General features: G+C 34.9%; 1 protein-coding gene across 3 annotated transcripts in view; it reads left to right on the top strand.

Annotated features, from left to right (window-relative positions):
- The window catches only part of slc41a2b (solute carrier family 41 member 2b), a 115086-nt gene that overhangs the window by 69947 nt on the left and 28672 nt on the right, over window positions 1–16467 (top strand). For all 3 annotated transcript variants that reach the window (XR_007935291.1, XM_051929059.1, XM_051929063.1), the window contains exon 8: window positions 8613–8692. Coding sequence is in view for 2 of the 3 variants with exons in the window: in XM_051929059.1 (XP_051785019.1) it covers window positions 8613–8692 (80 nt within the window). In the remaining variant the exon portion in view is untranslated. The remainder of the gene's footprint in view (window positions 1–8612; window positions 8693–16467) is intronic.

The raw sequence follows: 16467 nt of genomic DNA, 5'->3' as shown, positions 1-16467 counted from the left end.
TTAGTCCTCAATGCTCTGCCTCAATAACTGTCATTGCATTGCACACACACCCATTATCATGGAGTGTTTCAAGAGGCTTGTCATCATGCACATCAAGACCCTGCTTCCCCCTTCACTGGACCCTCTGCAGTTTGCATACTGCTGAATAGTCACCACCCTCCATCTGGCTCTTATTCAGCTGGACAAGAAGGACTCTTATGTTTAAATGCTGTTCATAGGCTTTAGTTCAGCATTCAATACTGTCATTCCTCAGCACCTGACTGGAAAGATAAGCCTGCTGGGCCTGAACACATCCCTCTGCAATTGTATCCTAGATTTCCTGACTTAGAGACCTCAGTCAATCAGGATTGGAAATAACATCTCAAGCATCACCACACTGAGCACTGGGTCTCCACAGGGCTGTGTGCTTTGTCCATTGCTGTTTACTGACTTACAACTATGCAGCAATGCACAGCTCGAACTACATCATCAAGTTCGCTGATGACACAACTGTGGTGGGCCTCTTCAGCAAGAACAGTGAGTCAGCATACCGAGAGGAGGTGCAATGGTTAACGTACTGGAGCAAAGCCAATAACCTGTCTCTTAAAATAGATAAAACAAAGACATTGTTGTTGACTTTAGAAGAACTACAAGTTATCACTCTCTGCTGTATATTGATGGCTCAAACATTGATATCATCAAGAGCACCAAATTCCTTGGTGTTCACCTTGTGGAGAACCTTACTTGGTCCCTCGACACTAGTTCCATGGCCAAGAAAGCCTAGTAGCATCTTTAATTCCTCCAAAGGGCAAGGAAGTTCATCTCCCATCACCGATCCATTAATAAAACCCATCCTGTTTTGACATTCCTAATTTCCTCTCTGTCTTGTAATCTCAAATTCATACAAGGTACAGTCAGAACATGTGTTATTTATCTTATATTCATTAGAGAGCTGAAATTTCTTCAGTATTTTTTTATTTCATTACTAATGCTCTGAGAAAATCTTTTACTTTTCCTACTGCTTTTAATTTCTGCTGTTCATCCTTTCTTATAAGAAATATTTTTTATAAAAAGTATGATTTTAAATGTAGCCCATTGTATTTTTACAGTTTCTACATTTAGTGGAATTGAGCATGATTTAGTTCAGCTCCACCAATGATGTCCCCTCTAAGCTTTAGAGCCTCTGCCATGTTTTGTTTAGTCCCAGTTGTTAGGATTTAGTCTGGTTTTATTTTTGATTTTGTTTTTTTTTTCACTGTTTTATTTTATGTTCCACTCTTGGTATTTTTAGTTTGGGTTTTATCTCTTTGCATTTTAGAGTGTCTGTAGAGTGTTAGTTCATCTTTTATTCTTTTTGTATTTTTCTGTCTTTGCGTTGTTTCCTAGCTTGTTCTTATTTTGTGTTTGTAGAATTATTGGTTTTGTATTTTATCTGAAAATTAAGTATTAATTTATAAACTTTTTCTTGTTTATTTTCTTTATATGTTACTTTATAATTGTAATTAAATGGACAGTGTATAGTGGTCAAGAAGTTTTCAATAACCTATGACAGTTTCTTTATGGCTGAGTCAACATTTTTGGCATTTGCTATTCAGATATTAGCTTTTCTTTTTTGCTGATATACTTTTCAAAAACAATGTGAAACTTGTTAATCTGTATTATTTTTGGATACTAATGGTTTCATAATCTTTATGTTCTGGATCAATGGCATTTTTGGCATAACAAATTCTGGTATGGCCTTCCCAGAATGTTCCAATATGTGTGCAGATGTCTATAATGTAAGCATTAACTTATTTATCTACTAATATCTTACCATCTTTTGTTAATAATTCGTGAAATATGCAACCACCCACTGCTCTGGAAAATCTATAGGCTATGAACTGCCTAAACTGATATGGTAAAACCTCAAGTTTAGAATCGAATGGCTTTGAGATAAAAAAAAAAGAAAAAACATATTAACACCGACAAAACAAGCAGCCTTCACACACTCACTGTATATCTGGTAGCAGCACTAACCACTATGTGGCTGGGATGAGGCTGGAAAACAATTGAAAAAATAATTTTCTACATATATACCTGTTATTTCCGCACCAGGATTCAGTGCCTTTTTGAAACATGAGAATCATACTTTTGGCTATTTTCCACAAAATGAAAGGAACACATGTGGACTTCCTTAATTGCTTTTTCAAAATTAAGTCAGTCCTCCTCAGTACCTCTTTTCTGGAATGTGGCGAAAGGCCTCAACTAAGAAAAGCTCAAGACAGGAGGAAAAATGTATATCTTTTGATGGGGATGTGTCATTAATGCAGAAATATCACTATTCTGGACTCTCTCCAAATTATTTGAAAATATTACATATAAACAGGCTTCAGCTCCCCTCTTCAGTGTTGAGCCTCTTCAAAATTAATGGGTTTAATGTGTAACACCTCCAACTCACCCAAATGTTGACAGAGTTCAAATGATCGATTTGTCAAGAAATTTTAATTCTGTAATTACTGTATATTGTTTAAATATTTAATGTTAAGATTTGAAAAGGTACATGAACTTCTAGGAAAAATGATGATTGAGGTTTAAGGTGCCTGTTAAAATGTTCCTTCTAAAGATAGTGTTTGCATGAGTAGAACTTTTCAAGTTACATTACCCCATGAGCACTACTTAGTCTTAAATAATATTATGAGTTTATATGTAATGATTTTTATGTACTACAAAATGCACTTAAAAATGTATTTCTTAAAGTGACATGTTTATTTAAACTTTTCTGGTACATTCAATTCAATCATTCAAACATTAAGATGAATAGATATTCTCCTCAAAACAATAGGTAAAAAATGGTGTGTTAGGCATAACTAGATTATTAAAAAAAATATTACAATAGCTACAAATGACAACTATTCTGGCATCAGTCCAGTTGCAAAAAAACTATCAGCCTTAGCCTATTTAATTTTTTTAATAAAATAATGTTTTTAATCTAGCCATTAATTTATGGTTGAATAATGCTATTATGCCAGAGCCAAACCCGACACCATCAGGTTCAAGGCAAGAAATCAGAGGAAAACAATCCAGTCATTTTGGATTTCATTTTCAGAGCAGCCTAACAGAATATGGGAATGTGAAAATAATTTTTAAAATATTTTTCATTTATTCTACATTGTTCCTTCTTTCTCAAAACACAAACCTTAGTTTTCTTATTTTCATGTTTATTTTCCATCCTAAACATAGACTGATGCATCATGTGTCAATAATGGTAATCATTGATTTTTCAATCAGTACATTATCAAAAATGTCAAACTTTTTTCCATATCAAATGATGATGCCCTATCTCATATTGCTAAACAGAGAATGCTATTCTCCATGGCTAAAGGGTACCTGGTAGTCTAGAATACTACTGTTAAATCCCTACAGAAGATGGCAAACTCAAAGTTAACCAGGAGTCTTGTGAAGACAGTCAATTGATTGTCCGAATATTCACTACTGAAGCAGCAGCTGAGATTCTGCCCTCTCATGATCACAGATGGATCAGATGCGTCCCTCACAGTAGACCATTGTCCTGTTGGAGGCTACTTTGGGTGCATGTATGATGAAAAATGTTGGGTTGGTGTGATTCGTGACAAGACTGAAGAGGAATCAAACATCCTGATTTGCTTCATGCATCCAAACTATCTTTTTGCAATGGCAACCTAGAGAAGATATTGTTGGGTGCCATTATAGTATGTCATTGCACTGCTTAGTGCACCTACATTACACTGCTTAGTGCACCTACATTACACTGCTTAGTGCACCTACAACGGTCAGTGGGAGGCAGTACCACCTTGATCTCAAAGACAAAGATGCCCTACACTCTACGCTTCGATTGAAACAGAACTGAAATGGGTCACATTCCTGCAGCTGCAATACCATGATGTTAACATTTCATTATAACTAGTGTTATATTTAATGATAATTCAAGCAGCTGTTTTTCATGTATTGTGCTTAATGTTCCTTTGTCGATTTATTTTTTTTTCCATGAATCCTATACCCAAGTTTAGTGAAGAAGAACCTGATGATTACCATTACTAACAAGTGGCGAATTTAATCTATGTTTAGAATGGAACATAAAAATGAAATATTAACATAAGAAAAGTAAGACTTGTTTTTTGAGAAAGAAGGGACCATGTAGGATGCAGGAAAGATCATTTAAAAAATGTCTGGACATTCCTATAGTGCATTAAACTGGTTTGAACATTAGACCCAGAATGATTTTTTCCCATATGAGAGGTCTGCTGGTCAGACCCTGATGCAGTTTTTTGTTTGTTTATAACCCTTTGAAAAGCCCTGTGTAGGTATTGAAACTGAAAATTTTTCAGCAGTAAAATTATGCTTACTGAAAGCCTAAATAAAAAAAAGCCAGATAAACAAAGCAAAGCGATAGATTTTTTTCCATTTTTGAAAGTCTGCTCTTACCAAGTGGTGTCATCTGAACCAAACATTTTGATTGTGTTATGTATTATACCTATAAAGTTACCAGTATGCAAAATTTGAGCCTGCCTAGGCATCTTAATTTTTGAGGTATAGTCTCCCCACAAAACTGGCTGTATCTTGGAAAGTGTTGATCTTGCATGAAAATCATTTTACAATGTGTCTCCGGGATAACATCAGTATAACTGATATTTTTCTCAGAATTTTTTGAGACCCAAGTGGGCGGGATTTCTAGAAGATTGGTTGATTTGACATGGAATGACCCCAAACTAATTCAAGTTAAACTGCTGTTTCTGTGACTCCTTCCTTATTTAGTGACTGAGATAAAGTCAGACTTTAGGTCCTTCTTCTTGTAATTAGGGTAATTTGTTTTGTAAACCAAGTTGAAACAATGCACAATGATCAAAAATTTCAACAACGTTACTTCAATGTAGGAATGTCAGATGAAATGTCACTATTTGAGCTTAATTTAAATTTACTTTAAAATCTTAAATGACATAACCTAACACTTAAATATAAAAGAATGATTATATGCTTTACTACACTAATTTAGACATTCTGTTAATCCGCATATGCTATGGAATATTGCAGTATTTTACTGATTCAATTTGTGCTTCCAGGACCCATTCTGCCTATGCCTGTTTATATGTTTGAATATTTAGCTTGTATTGTCATTAGCAAGGGAAGTATTCTGCTTCTTAAACACCCCATTTACCATGTATTTTGAGGCAGATTTTTCTGTCACACTCTTGGATATTGTCACGCTTGGGTCACAAAGTTGCACAGATGCACTCATGGGTTTCCAAAGAGAGAAACTTTTATTCAAATACTGCCAGAACAAACACAAGTCTCTTTCAGATGCAATCCAGGCTCAGTGTCAAACCGGTCACCACTGCTCCGTCTCTCAATCAAAAGAACACCAAATCTTCCTCATCAAAGGAGTGTGCTTGGGAGCAGGAACCCCAGCTGGAGCAGAGGATGTCTGGGGGGGAAGAGAGAGACAGGGCAGTGAGACAAAAGGACAGCTGCGGTGTGTACTTTTAAATGTTCAAAGCCCCACGTGAGATGCAGATCATGTGGCACGGCAGCAGCAGGCTTGCAGCTGATCCAGCAAAGACGAGATGAAAAATGTGTCCGTTTCCCATTAAATCACTGTTTAAGAGGGGGTTTCAGAGGAGCGGCCACGTCCCTTTGGGGCATCTTCATTGATGTGCAGAGAGCTGGGATGATGACAGACTCTAAATTATACAGTTGCAAGCTCAAAAACTATCTCGGGAGATAGGAATTCATATCTTTCTGTCGGTATAGCCATTGAAGGGGAGCGGGATCGGTTACCAAGGTGTAAACTTACGATCCCATAAATAATAACGGAGTGCCTCCACAGCCCATTTAATTGCCAAACACTCCTTCTCAATTGTCGAATAATTTCACTTCCACTGAAGCAATTTCCTACTTAAAAATTTGATAGGATGCTCTTCACCATCAAAAACCTGAGACAGAACAGTGCCTACACCGAACGCACTAGCATCCATCTCTAGGACAAAATTTTTAGAGAAGTCAGGATTCTGCAAAATTGGGTAAGATGACAAAGCAATTTTCAAATCACAGAAGGAATGTTCACAATTTTCCGACCAGATACCAGGCCAGTTCTTCCTGCCTCTCATAAGATCTGACAGAGGAGCAGCCCTATTTGCAAAATCATATAATAATCGGCAAGCCCCAGAAAAGCTGGATTTTGTCCTGGTTTACTCTGATCCATGAGTTTACTGCTATTTATCCCAGAACTATTAAACATTAGTTTTTTGTTTTGTTTTGTTTTTTTTTTATATATCATTTCATGTCATGCTATTTGGCTTTACAGCAGAACGTAACTTGTCATTTTTTACTGGCACCATAACTAATAGACGTCAAAACTAGTAAGCCGTAATTCAGAAGTCGTCCAGAGATTAACAACATCATGTGTTGGTATATATTTTGACTATGCAGACCTTAAAGAAAATAGTTAATTTTTGCATTATATTGGAAATTTGTTGTTAGAGTTGAAGAATAATGAAAAATTATCATTTGTAAAATGTTTGCAGAAAGCAAGGATAACAAGAAAATTAAAATAGACCGTGAAATGAGAATGGAACAGGTTGAAATTCTGCAAGAGTGCTAATGTGTTGTATTATGCTAGAAAGTATGGAGTAATTAAAAGTGACCATTATTTACAAACCTAAGGTTTCTAAAGGTTGTATTCCAGATGGACTTGTACTAATTTAATACTGTCAATCAGATACATTTTTGCCATAATTAGGTTTAAGTTCTTGTCATTGAAACTATTTTGGAAACAGCACTGTCTTCATATTCAGTTTTTATTGCATATTGTGGTTTTTTTCCCCTTTATTTGTCTGTTTCATCTTAAACTTCATCTTGCGACAACCATTAAACCATCAGGGTTTATTGTTGTAAATGATGCTAATTCATACCAAGAAAAAAAAAACAGTGTGACTTAATAATGTAATATTTTTTTAAACTGGTAGTTTAGCTTACTTTGATCTTTTTAACATGCCATGAACATTTGGGTTTCATTAAAATAACAGTTTAAAAAGTAAAACTTAGGTTTGAAAACCTTACCAACAAGAAATGACCGTATTTTGATAACGGAGCTACATGTAGCATTATAACTACAATTTTAAAGTACTTTGTGCAGGATAAAATTAAGGTAGCTTTTCAAGATGGGTCAATGATTTCAGATTTGATTTTTAAGCTAGGTAAACAGAAACAAAAGACATTTTTTATGTCATAATTTGAAGCCGCAAGTTAGCTTTTCCAATAATTAGAAAAGTGTTACAGTGCAAAATTGCTAAGTGTATATAATCTGTATGATAATATAATCACATGTCAAAGTCATACTTAAATTACTATTTCATCTTCATTCAGAGAAAGTATTCTTAATTCAGAATTCATTTTTGTGTTTGTTTATTGCTATTTATTTAGTGTTAACTTATTTATTAGGGTAATGTTAATGTTATTAGGATTTTTTTTTGCCCAGATTGGCACTATGCTAAATAGTAATAATGGTCATTTAAATACATGTCAAAATGAACTCACAAAAAAGTAATAATAAACACCAAAATATAAAACATAAGGTTATTTGACCAAAGTAGTGAAAATTTTCAAGGTAACCCCTGAAACAAACCCATCTCACCAACTAACTGAAACACAAATGGGGTGTCCAAGCTGCTAAGTGATATTTCTTTAGCAAACACTAAACTTTCTGCTCATTCTGGAATATCTCAAATTAATATAAAGATATCTTAAAATAGACTGGAAGTTCCATTGAAAGCATTAGCAATTGAATAGGAAATCATTTTGAGATATCTTGAATTGCTTTTTGTATATCTCAAAATATCTTTAGACTTATTTTAAGATATATTGAAATGTATATGGGATATCTCAAAATGCACAGGAACTTATTTCAAGAGATCTTGAATTACATTTCAAATATCTTGAATTGAATATGAGATACCCTATTAATGAACTCATTATCATTTAATGATATCTTGAAATCTGTTTAAGATATCTTACAATTCATTAAAGATTCCTTAAAATAGACAATATTTCAGATATCTGTAGTTCATTGTAAGATATCTCAAATTAATTTTCAGGTATCTTAAAATATATTTTGAGATATTTCTAAATGTTATTTCAGCATGCTATACATATCCTCAAAAACAGACCTTTAATATAAAGAAAATTATCTCAAGAAAATAACACTGTCATTTACAAGTCAGGCCCCTTTTCACAGTTATTCTGAGATTTTTCAGCATGTAACGGTGTGATATAATTTTTTTAGATTTAATTTTCTTACTGCTTCTGCATTGTTTCTTTTTGTCATTTTAGTTTTGTGTTAAATTTACAAGGTATTTATAGTTAGATTATTCGAATGTGTATAAGTTACTTTTGTACATTTTTGAAGGAAATAGCCATATGGAGGAAAAAAAAAACATATAACCATTGAGTTAAGCAATGCTTAAGTTATATTTACTGCCACATCCTGGATCTGTTTTCTAAAAGCCATTCACTGAAACTAAAAGAAATCTGGTAATGGTCCGAGAATAAGATTTTTATGGTCACTCTAAATGCTTATTTTAAAGATAATTATAATAATTATGTTGATGTATTTTTCTTTCCAGTATTGGAGGACTCATTCTGGATAAAACAGTGTCTGATCCAAACTTGGCTGGAATTGTTGTTTACACGCCAGTAATTAATGGTAAGTAGAAGGCTTTGCCAAATCTGGTTGTAACAAATTGTCTGGTCAGTAACAAGCAAACTGAGTTTCACTAGAAACAGACATAAACTTGCAAATGTGTCCGTAATAGGATACTTTCTTTGTATATTAGCAGTACCGGGAAAAAAGCTACAGAGTGACGTCTCTGCCCAAGAAATCTCAAGAGGGAGATAGTAATTAACATTCAGCTGAAGAAAGTTTGGGTTTTTTTGCTGGTTGAATAATTCACTTGATTAAATTTTAGTCCCTTTCCACATCTTCACTCGATTGTTAATAAAGACGTTTTGCTGTATGGCCCCAGGAGTACTTTTTGATTTGTTTGTTATGTAGTTTCCTGATTAAAGCTATTCCAAATGTCTGTCTTTGATTGGTTAAGCTTCTTCAACTCTTTCAAAACAAAGTTTAAAAAATCACATTGAGCTACTCTAAGAACATTTGCTTGAAGCTTTGTTTGTTTTTACAATTCTAAGTTTCCTGCTGAAAACAATGCAAAATAACTGAATGTAAATTGCATTTTACTGTTTCATAACCAATAACTAGAACATGATAAAATATAGTTTCTGGTAAATCTATGTCATGTAAAAGTGCATCCAGAAAGTATTCACAGAGCATCACTTTTTCCACATTTTGTTATGTTACAGCCTTATTCCAAAATGGATTAAATTCATTTTTTTTCTCAGAATTCTACACACAACACCCCATAATGACAACGTGAAAAAAGTTTATTTGAGGTTTTTGCAAATTTATTAAAAATAAAAAAATTGAGAAATCACATGTACATAAGTATTCACAGCCTTTGCTCAATACTTTGTCAGTGCACCTTTGGCAGCAATTACAGCCTCAAGTCTTTTTGAATATGATGCCACAAGTTTGGCACACCTATCCTTGGCCGGGTTCGCCCATTCCTCTTTGCAGCACCTCTCAAGCTCCATCAGGTTGGATGGGAAGCGTTGGTGCACAGCCATTTTAAGATCTCTCCATAGATGTTCAATCGGATTCAAGTCTGGGCTCTGACTGGGCCACTCAAGGACATTCAAAGAGTTGTCCTGAAGCCACTCCTTTGATATATTGGCTGTGTGCTTAGGGTCATTGTCCTGCTGAAAGATGAACCATCTCCCCAGTCTAAGGTCAAGAGCGCTCTGGAGCAGGTTTTCATCCAGGATGTCTCTGTACATTGCTGCAGTCATCTTTCCCTTTATCCTGACTAGTCTCCCAGTTCCTGATGCTGAAGAACATCCCCACAGCAAGTTACACACAGGAAAATCTGTAGGACCAGAGGGAGTCAGTCCTAGAAGACAAACGTCTCTTCATCTAATGATTACAAACCAGTGGTACTTATGTCTCACATCATGAAGACTTTTGAGAGGCTGGTCCTGGTACTATATGAGTTCTCTTGTGGTAGACCACATGGACCCACTTCAGTTTGCCTAATGGACAAAGACTGGAGTGAAGGATGCAATTATCTATCCGCTCCACAAGGCTTATTCTCACTTGGATGAAGATAGTGGCATTATGAGGATCAGATGGCCATGTAGCCATCCTTGTTAAGGGATAAGCTCGGCTATATATAGGTGGGTGAGCCGGTGGTGTCCTGGATAATGGACTATCTGTCCAGCAGACTGCAGTTTGTGAGATTCAAGGACTGTGTTTTTGTTGCAGATGTGAGCAACACTGGAGAACCCACAAGAAGCTGTCCTGTCTCCTTTTCTCTTTACTCAGACTATAAATATAACACCAGGTCATGCCACTTGTAGAAATTCTCAGATGATTCTGCACTTACACTTGGGGTGTATTGATAAGGGGAAGAGACAAAAAGTATACAAGTTTAGTAAAATTTTTCGGTGCAGGAAGAATTGTCTGCAAATTAACATTAGCAAAACAAGGAAGTGGTTATTGACTTTCTCCACACCAAAGATCCCCTATATTGAGTTAGTTTTCAGGGAGTTTATGTAGAGGTGGCCCAGTCCGACAAGTACTTTGGGGTCCACATCAATGACACAGAGGAACTATATAAAAAAGGACAGAGCAGGCTCTTTTTAAAGCAGGAGACTGCTTTAAGGTGGGTAGTGTCATCCTTCACATCTTCTATAACTCTGTGATGGCCAGTGCCATTATCTATGCTGTAGTGTGTGTGCTGGGCCGGTAACATCATTCAAGAGAGGTCCACCGAATCAACAAATTAACTAAAAGGACAGACTTAGTTATGAGACACACTCTGGACCCCCTGGAGGTAGTAGTGGAGGGGAGCGTTTATAAAATAAAATAAAAAAAAAATACTGAGTGCCATTGTGAACAATGTCCTCTTTATAACATACTAACACTGAGTACTTTCAGCAATAAATCATTCAGATGTGTGTAAAGAAACACTCCTGGGGCTCCTTTATACCAACAGCAATAAGCCTGCATAATGCTTCACTGAGACTATGACAGCCAAGTCAGACATTTTTCTTTTATTTTCTTCCTTTTTAGACATTCTTGTATGTGTTTAGACCATAGTGTGAATTATTTTTAAATACAGTAATAAATTTATAGTGGGAGTTGCCTTTTCTACCAAGCTTTGCCCGGAAGAGTGGTAAAATGTATGTTACATGCGCAAAATAAATTATCACGTTATTTTAGTATTATTTAACATCTAGTGATTCTGAGTTAGTTAAGTCCTTGAAAAATTATACTGTGAAGTAAAATACTGGGTAAAGTGCTGTGAAGTGTCTGATTTAGAGGGATAGAAGTCATTTTGCAGCAAAGAACAATTGAAATATTGTGGAAGGTATAGAATGCACAACAGTCATGATGTACAACTCAGTCACAGACATACAAATGAGGGTTGAGGAGCATACAGGCCCTCCTCCTCTTTCTCTTCCTTCCTGAACTCCACACCCTGGCAGATTTGCTCAAAGGGTCTGCCCCCTGTTACTCCTGCCATTTCCAGAAAACTTTTGTTACTCCAGCTTAATCGCAAATCTCATCACAAAAGTGTCATTTGATTATTATTTGCTTCAGACAAAAACTAAATATGACCTTTTTTGTTTGACATAAAATGAGCTTTCAGAAAAGAGAGAACTGATTTTTGATATAGTCAACTGTTAAAGAGTTTGTTGAACGTCAAACAAAAATCTTGTTCTTTTTCAACATGCTTAAATATTTTAACATTTTTGTTATATATTTATACATAGAAAATCTAACATTTTATTAGCATACTGTATATTCTACAATGGACCATACCAGAAACAACTGCAAAGTTTTGTAGATATAGTTGTGTATGTTTTCTTGTGTTGCTTAAACAAGCAGACAGACAGAAATTCAACTTTATATACTGTATACAGTGTGTATTTACTGGATATATAGTATGTCTCAAAAGTCTTTGTTGTGTTGACATGGTTTCTCTTTCAGGACATGTACTTTGCACAGGAGAAACCCTTTTCAAAACAGTTTTTAGTCCAGTTGATAAGCTCTTGTGAGCTCCACCCAATAAAAGAGAATATTGCTGGAAAAATTGGTTCTTGGATTTTTAATATGAATAATGAAATTTCTTCTAAATGAAGGCAAATACTCTTATGTCTAATGGAGGCAAAATAAATGTAATCAATGCCTTGCCATCAACTAGAATTTTAAGGTGGACATTCAATGAAAGTTTGTTAAGGCCTAAATGTCACAGGGAAGCATCACTAATAAAGTGCTCACCAAGAATCATCCCGAGATGAACAGTCCCAAATTCTACCTTTCACAAGTCCAATTGAATCTTATTATTATTGATAAGTACAATGATATCTCTGTAGGATTTACAGTTTAACATGCTTTTATTATTTGGAAAACAGTCATTGAAACCTGGCTGAGAGTGTTTGGCATGTCTTCTTCTTTAGCTGGTTTAACCCTAACTAACACTAACTGAGATAATTTCAAAACTCCACTGGATTTTCAGGTAGACTGCTGTTGTCCTGCTGATTTCTTAATGAAAATCTCAATGGTTTATCTAGTACATTGAACTGTGCATTTATTTATTTATTTATTTATTTATTTATTTATTTATTTATTTATAATTTTTTAAAAGTCTTTGACAAGAGCCTCATCACATTCCCATCTGTAAAAATGTTTTAGTATTTCTTGGAATATGTTATCTCCTTATGTATTTGTTGAACTAAATACTTGTTGCTCATAATCATAATGTTGATGGCTTATTTGTTAGTTATTGTCAATTAAAACTGATTTTGTTTTGTAGCAACAACCTGTTTGTGTGGTGTGCTGCATTAGACATGTTGTATATTTTTTTATCAGTTCTAGGGATTGCAGTAGTTTGTTCTGATGCTCTTCTAGTTTTCAATTTAGTTTCTGTTCAATATATTTCAAATTGTAATCAAAATGTTTTTCCTAGAGCATTCCTATGTGGAGATTCACTAGTCTCTATAAAAATGTCAATTTGTGTAAAAATTAATTTAACAAAATGTTTGTCTGCTTGTATTAATGAATCAAGTCACCAGTTGCAAGTAAAATTAGGACTGCATAATATTTCAAGCTCCAAAATAGCAGAATCAATAATAGCCTGCAGTTGGGAAGTACTATACTGACTTATGTAGAAATATCAGTACTACTGGTTATATTTTATACTACAGTGATAAATAAGAACAAAAATAGGAAATGTCAAATAAAATAGATAAAGACTACAAGGAACAACATTGTGTTTTAATGTTTTAGCCACCACACATTAATTATGCCCTTTTTTGATTTCAGGCTCTTTGTCTTTAAGTTATTGTTCTTTTGTGACACTCAGGTTTACATTTTTGAGAGCCCTTGAAATATAGCATTGATATTTTAGAAAATGTATATAATGCAGTGATAAATATGTCTAGCCAATGCATTTGCAAAATGCCATAACTGCAGTTACTGTGTATTAACTATTAATTAACACCAGACTCTTAGCAGGCATATTTGTGTTATCTTTTTCATCTAGACAGATAATCCCACTTGAGAATTAGGTGGAAGTAGACAGGTGTAGGAAGTATCCATGTGTGGCAGTTGCTAAAAACAGCTCAGCATTTGCAGTGTCTAAATAAGAGCTGTGTTTAGTTGTTTTTCTGTAGCATAATTCTAGTGTTATTTATACAATCACTTTGTTAATATTAAGAGTACTCAATCTTGTACTCTCTGTCATACCATAGCACTACTCGTGTGCATTTCTGAACCAAAATCCCACAGAGTTGATCACTACTGGTTAAAATAAAATCTGCCCTAAAAAGCAAACCCTTGATTGATAAATTATTGTGGAATATGTTATCACCATTCCTGGTGGTTCTTTACATTTGACTGTTCTCTGTGGATATGTTATTTATTGACATTCTTGCAAGACATGACTTATTATGTACACAAAAGGCAGCCTAGTTTAAGCATGGCATATACTACAAATAACTAACAATTTTGCATCGTATGGCGTGGGATATTTCAGGTTACCTTCTCATCTTTGCATAACATTTCCACTTGCACCACTATTTGTACTGTGTGAATGAACAGTTTCTGTTCTGTTATCAACAGTGAACCATTACAACTATCTATCCAATAGGGAAGAACAGCCTTTTCTTTGGAGGGAATAAAAGTCCTGTAATAGCTTGACTCTAGAAGACCTAGTTAGTGTGAATCTCTTCTCTCCAGTTGACAAGGGCACTTGAAAGGCTTATCCATACTACATGTGTTGGGGTGAATTTTAAATTCTCTGTCTCCCCAGACTGATTTAATCAAACAGTTGAGAAACAAAGACTCAGCTGCATGGGCATAGTTGTTGTACACAGTGAGTCTTTCTATAGAAAAAACCCAACAGAAATCAAGTTTTGTTTGGTTGGTATAAGTTACACAATCTGACAAATATGTGAAAGATTAACAGATACTATGAAAATACTGCATTAATGAACTTCTAGTAAAATGTGTTTTATATTGTAACATACATGCACTGTATGTAGCACATAGCATTTTACAGCCTTAATTGTAATTGATTGAAATTAACATTTTAGTTTGGATGTAATATGCATTATGGGTTCAGGTGACAGCCATACTATAAACATAAAAGATTATCATAAAAGGCTTCAAATGTCAACAATATTCTGTTAATGTGCTGTGCAACTAAGTGGTCCAAAACATTTTGTAAAGACTGTTAAGATATCTGAAATCAAAAAAAATTAAGTTGGTGGATTGACTTACGGTTTTTCTTCCTTATTGTAACAGAGTAACACATTTTTAGTCATAGATATACAATTTCAACTTCTGACAAATAAACAAAGAACTGATAAATTGCCATATACTGAAGAACTGAATTTCATTACCATCATCATATCATGACTCTAGTATCACGTTAATAGCTTATTGCACTTCCTCTAGCAATTCCCCATCTCTGATGTTCATGTATGTTTATATAAACTATTCTGAGAGAATAGCTAGAGTTTATTGTATGTTCAGTACAAGCACCATGTGTCCCTGAAAATAAGACCAGGTCTTATATTAATTTTTGCTCCAAAAGATGCACTAGGGCTTATTTTCAGGGAATATCTTATATTTATTCATGTACAACAATATACATTTATCCAAATACAGTCATGTCATCTTCTTCTGGAATATCGTCATAACTCCACATTCAAACCCTGAATTCCAGCCTGAATTTCTTGCTACTCCAAGCCGCTTATAGTATCCTCCAGGATCGATGTGCCTGCTTCGATGTTTGATGAATGGGTCGATGTGATGAAGCAAAATGGCGACATACAAATGTATTCATATTCAAGCGTCACATATTCCCCAAAGTAATGACATGATATATTTTAAAAGTCTCACATACTATCTTCTGTGTCGTCTGTTTTTTTTTTTTTTTTGCATCTTCACAATACCATCAGAATGTACAGTGCTATATTTGAGCCACAGAGAAATAAAATAAGGACATAATGAAAATGTCTATTTTGTGATTAAAGTGGAAATTTCGGCTTTAAACTCGAAATGTCCACTTTAACCTCGTAGTTTACTTTATCATGAAAGCAGACCGTAATAAACGTCATCTTAAAACCGACCCAGTTGTTAAATCGTTACGTGCTTCTGGGGCTTCCTCCTGACCTGACAGCAGTGGCAAGCAGCAATAGATCACCACACAGAACAAATTACATTTATGATATTCCAACTCTCTGCACATTTAGAATTCTTAGATTTATACTTGATATCACTTTAATGATGAAATGCATTAAATTATGTATTTTACATTTTACAGATAAATCATTAACTTTGTTTAAATAATGAATACTGTTAATAGTTACACATATGGGGTGGCACAGTGGCAGAGTGGTAGCGCTGCTGTCTCGCAGGGAGTCATGTCCCTTGTGATCCCTGCCTGCAGTTTGCATGATTTCCTGGTAGGTTTCCACATTGTGCTCAGTTTTCCATCCAAAGACTTGAAGGTTTGGGGATTTTGTGAAGCTACAATGATGTTACTGTATGTGTGTGTGCTTGTGTTCACCTTGCCATGAGCTGATGCCCTGTCCCATGATTTTGTTTCTGTCTTGCGCCGATGCTTGTTGTAATGGTGCATCCCCCGAATTGATGGATGTAATCATTAAACATCCTTTTCAGAGATATTGAGGCAAGGTGTCCTCGGAATTTAATGGATGTTTCAGGCACACGCGTTTCGCATCACGTGAAGTATAAACCTGGCCTTAGGTGCCTTCATTTTCGATCTTGACTAGGGTTTATTTTTGGGGTAGGGCTTATATTACAGAGCAGCCTGAAAATCATGCTAG

Source organism: Erpetoichthys calabaricus, chromosome 1 (genome assembly GCF_900747795.2).
Source record: "Erpetoichthys calabaricus chromosome 1, fErpCal1.3, whole genome shotgun sequence".
NCBI classification, from domain to species: Eukaryota; Metazoa; Chordata; class Cladistia; order Polypteriformes; family Polypteridae; genus Erpetoichthys; species Erpetoichthys calabaricus.
The sequence above is the reverse complement of the archived record's forward strand: the minus strand, read 5'-3'. Positions and strand labels throughout refer to the sequence as shown.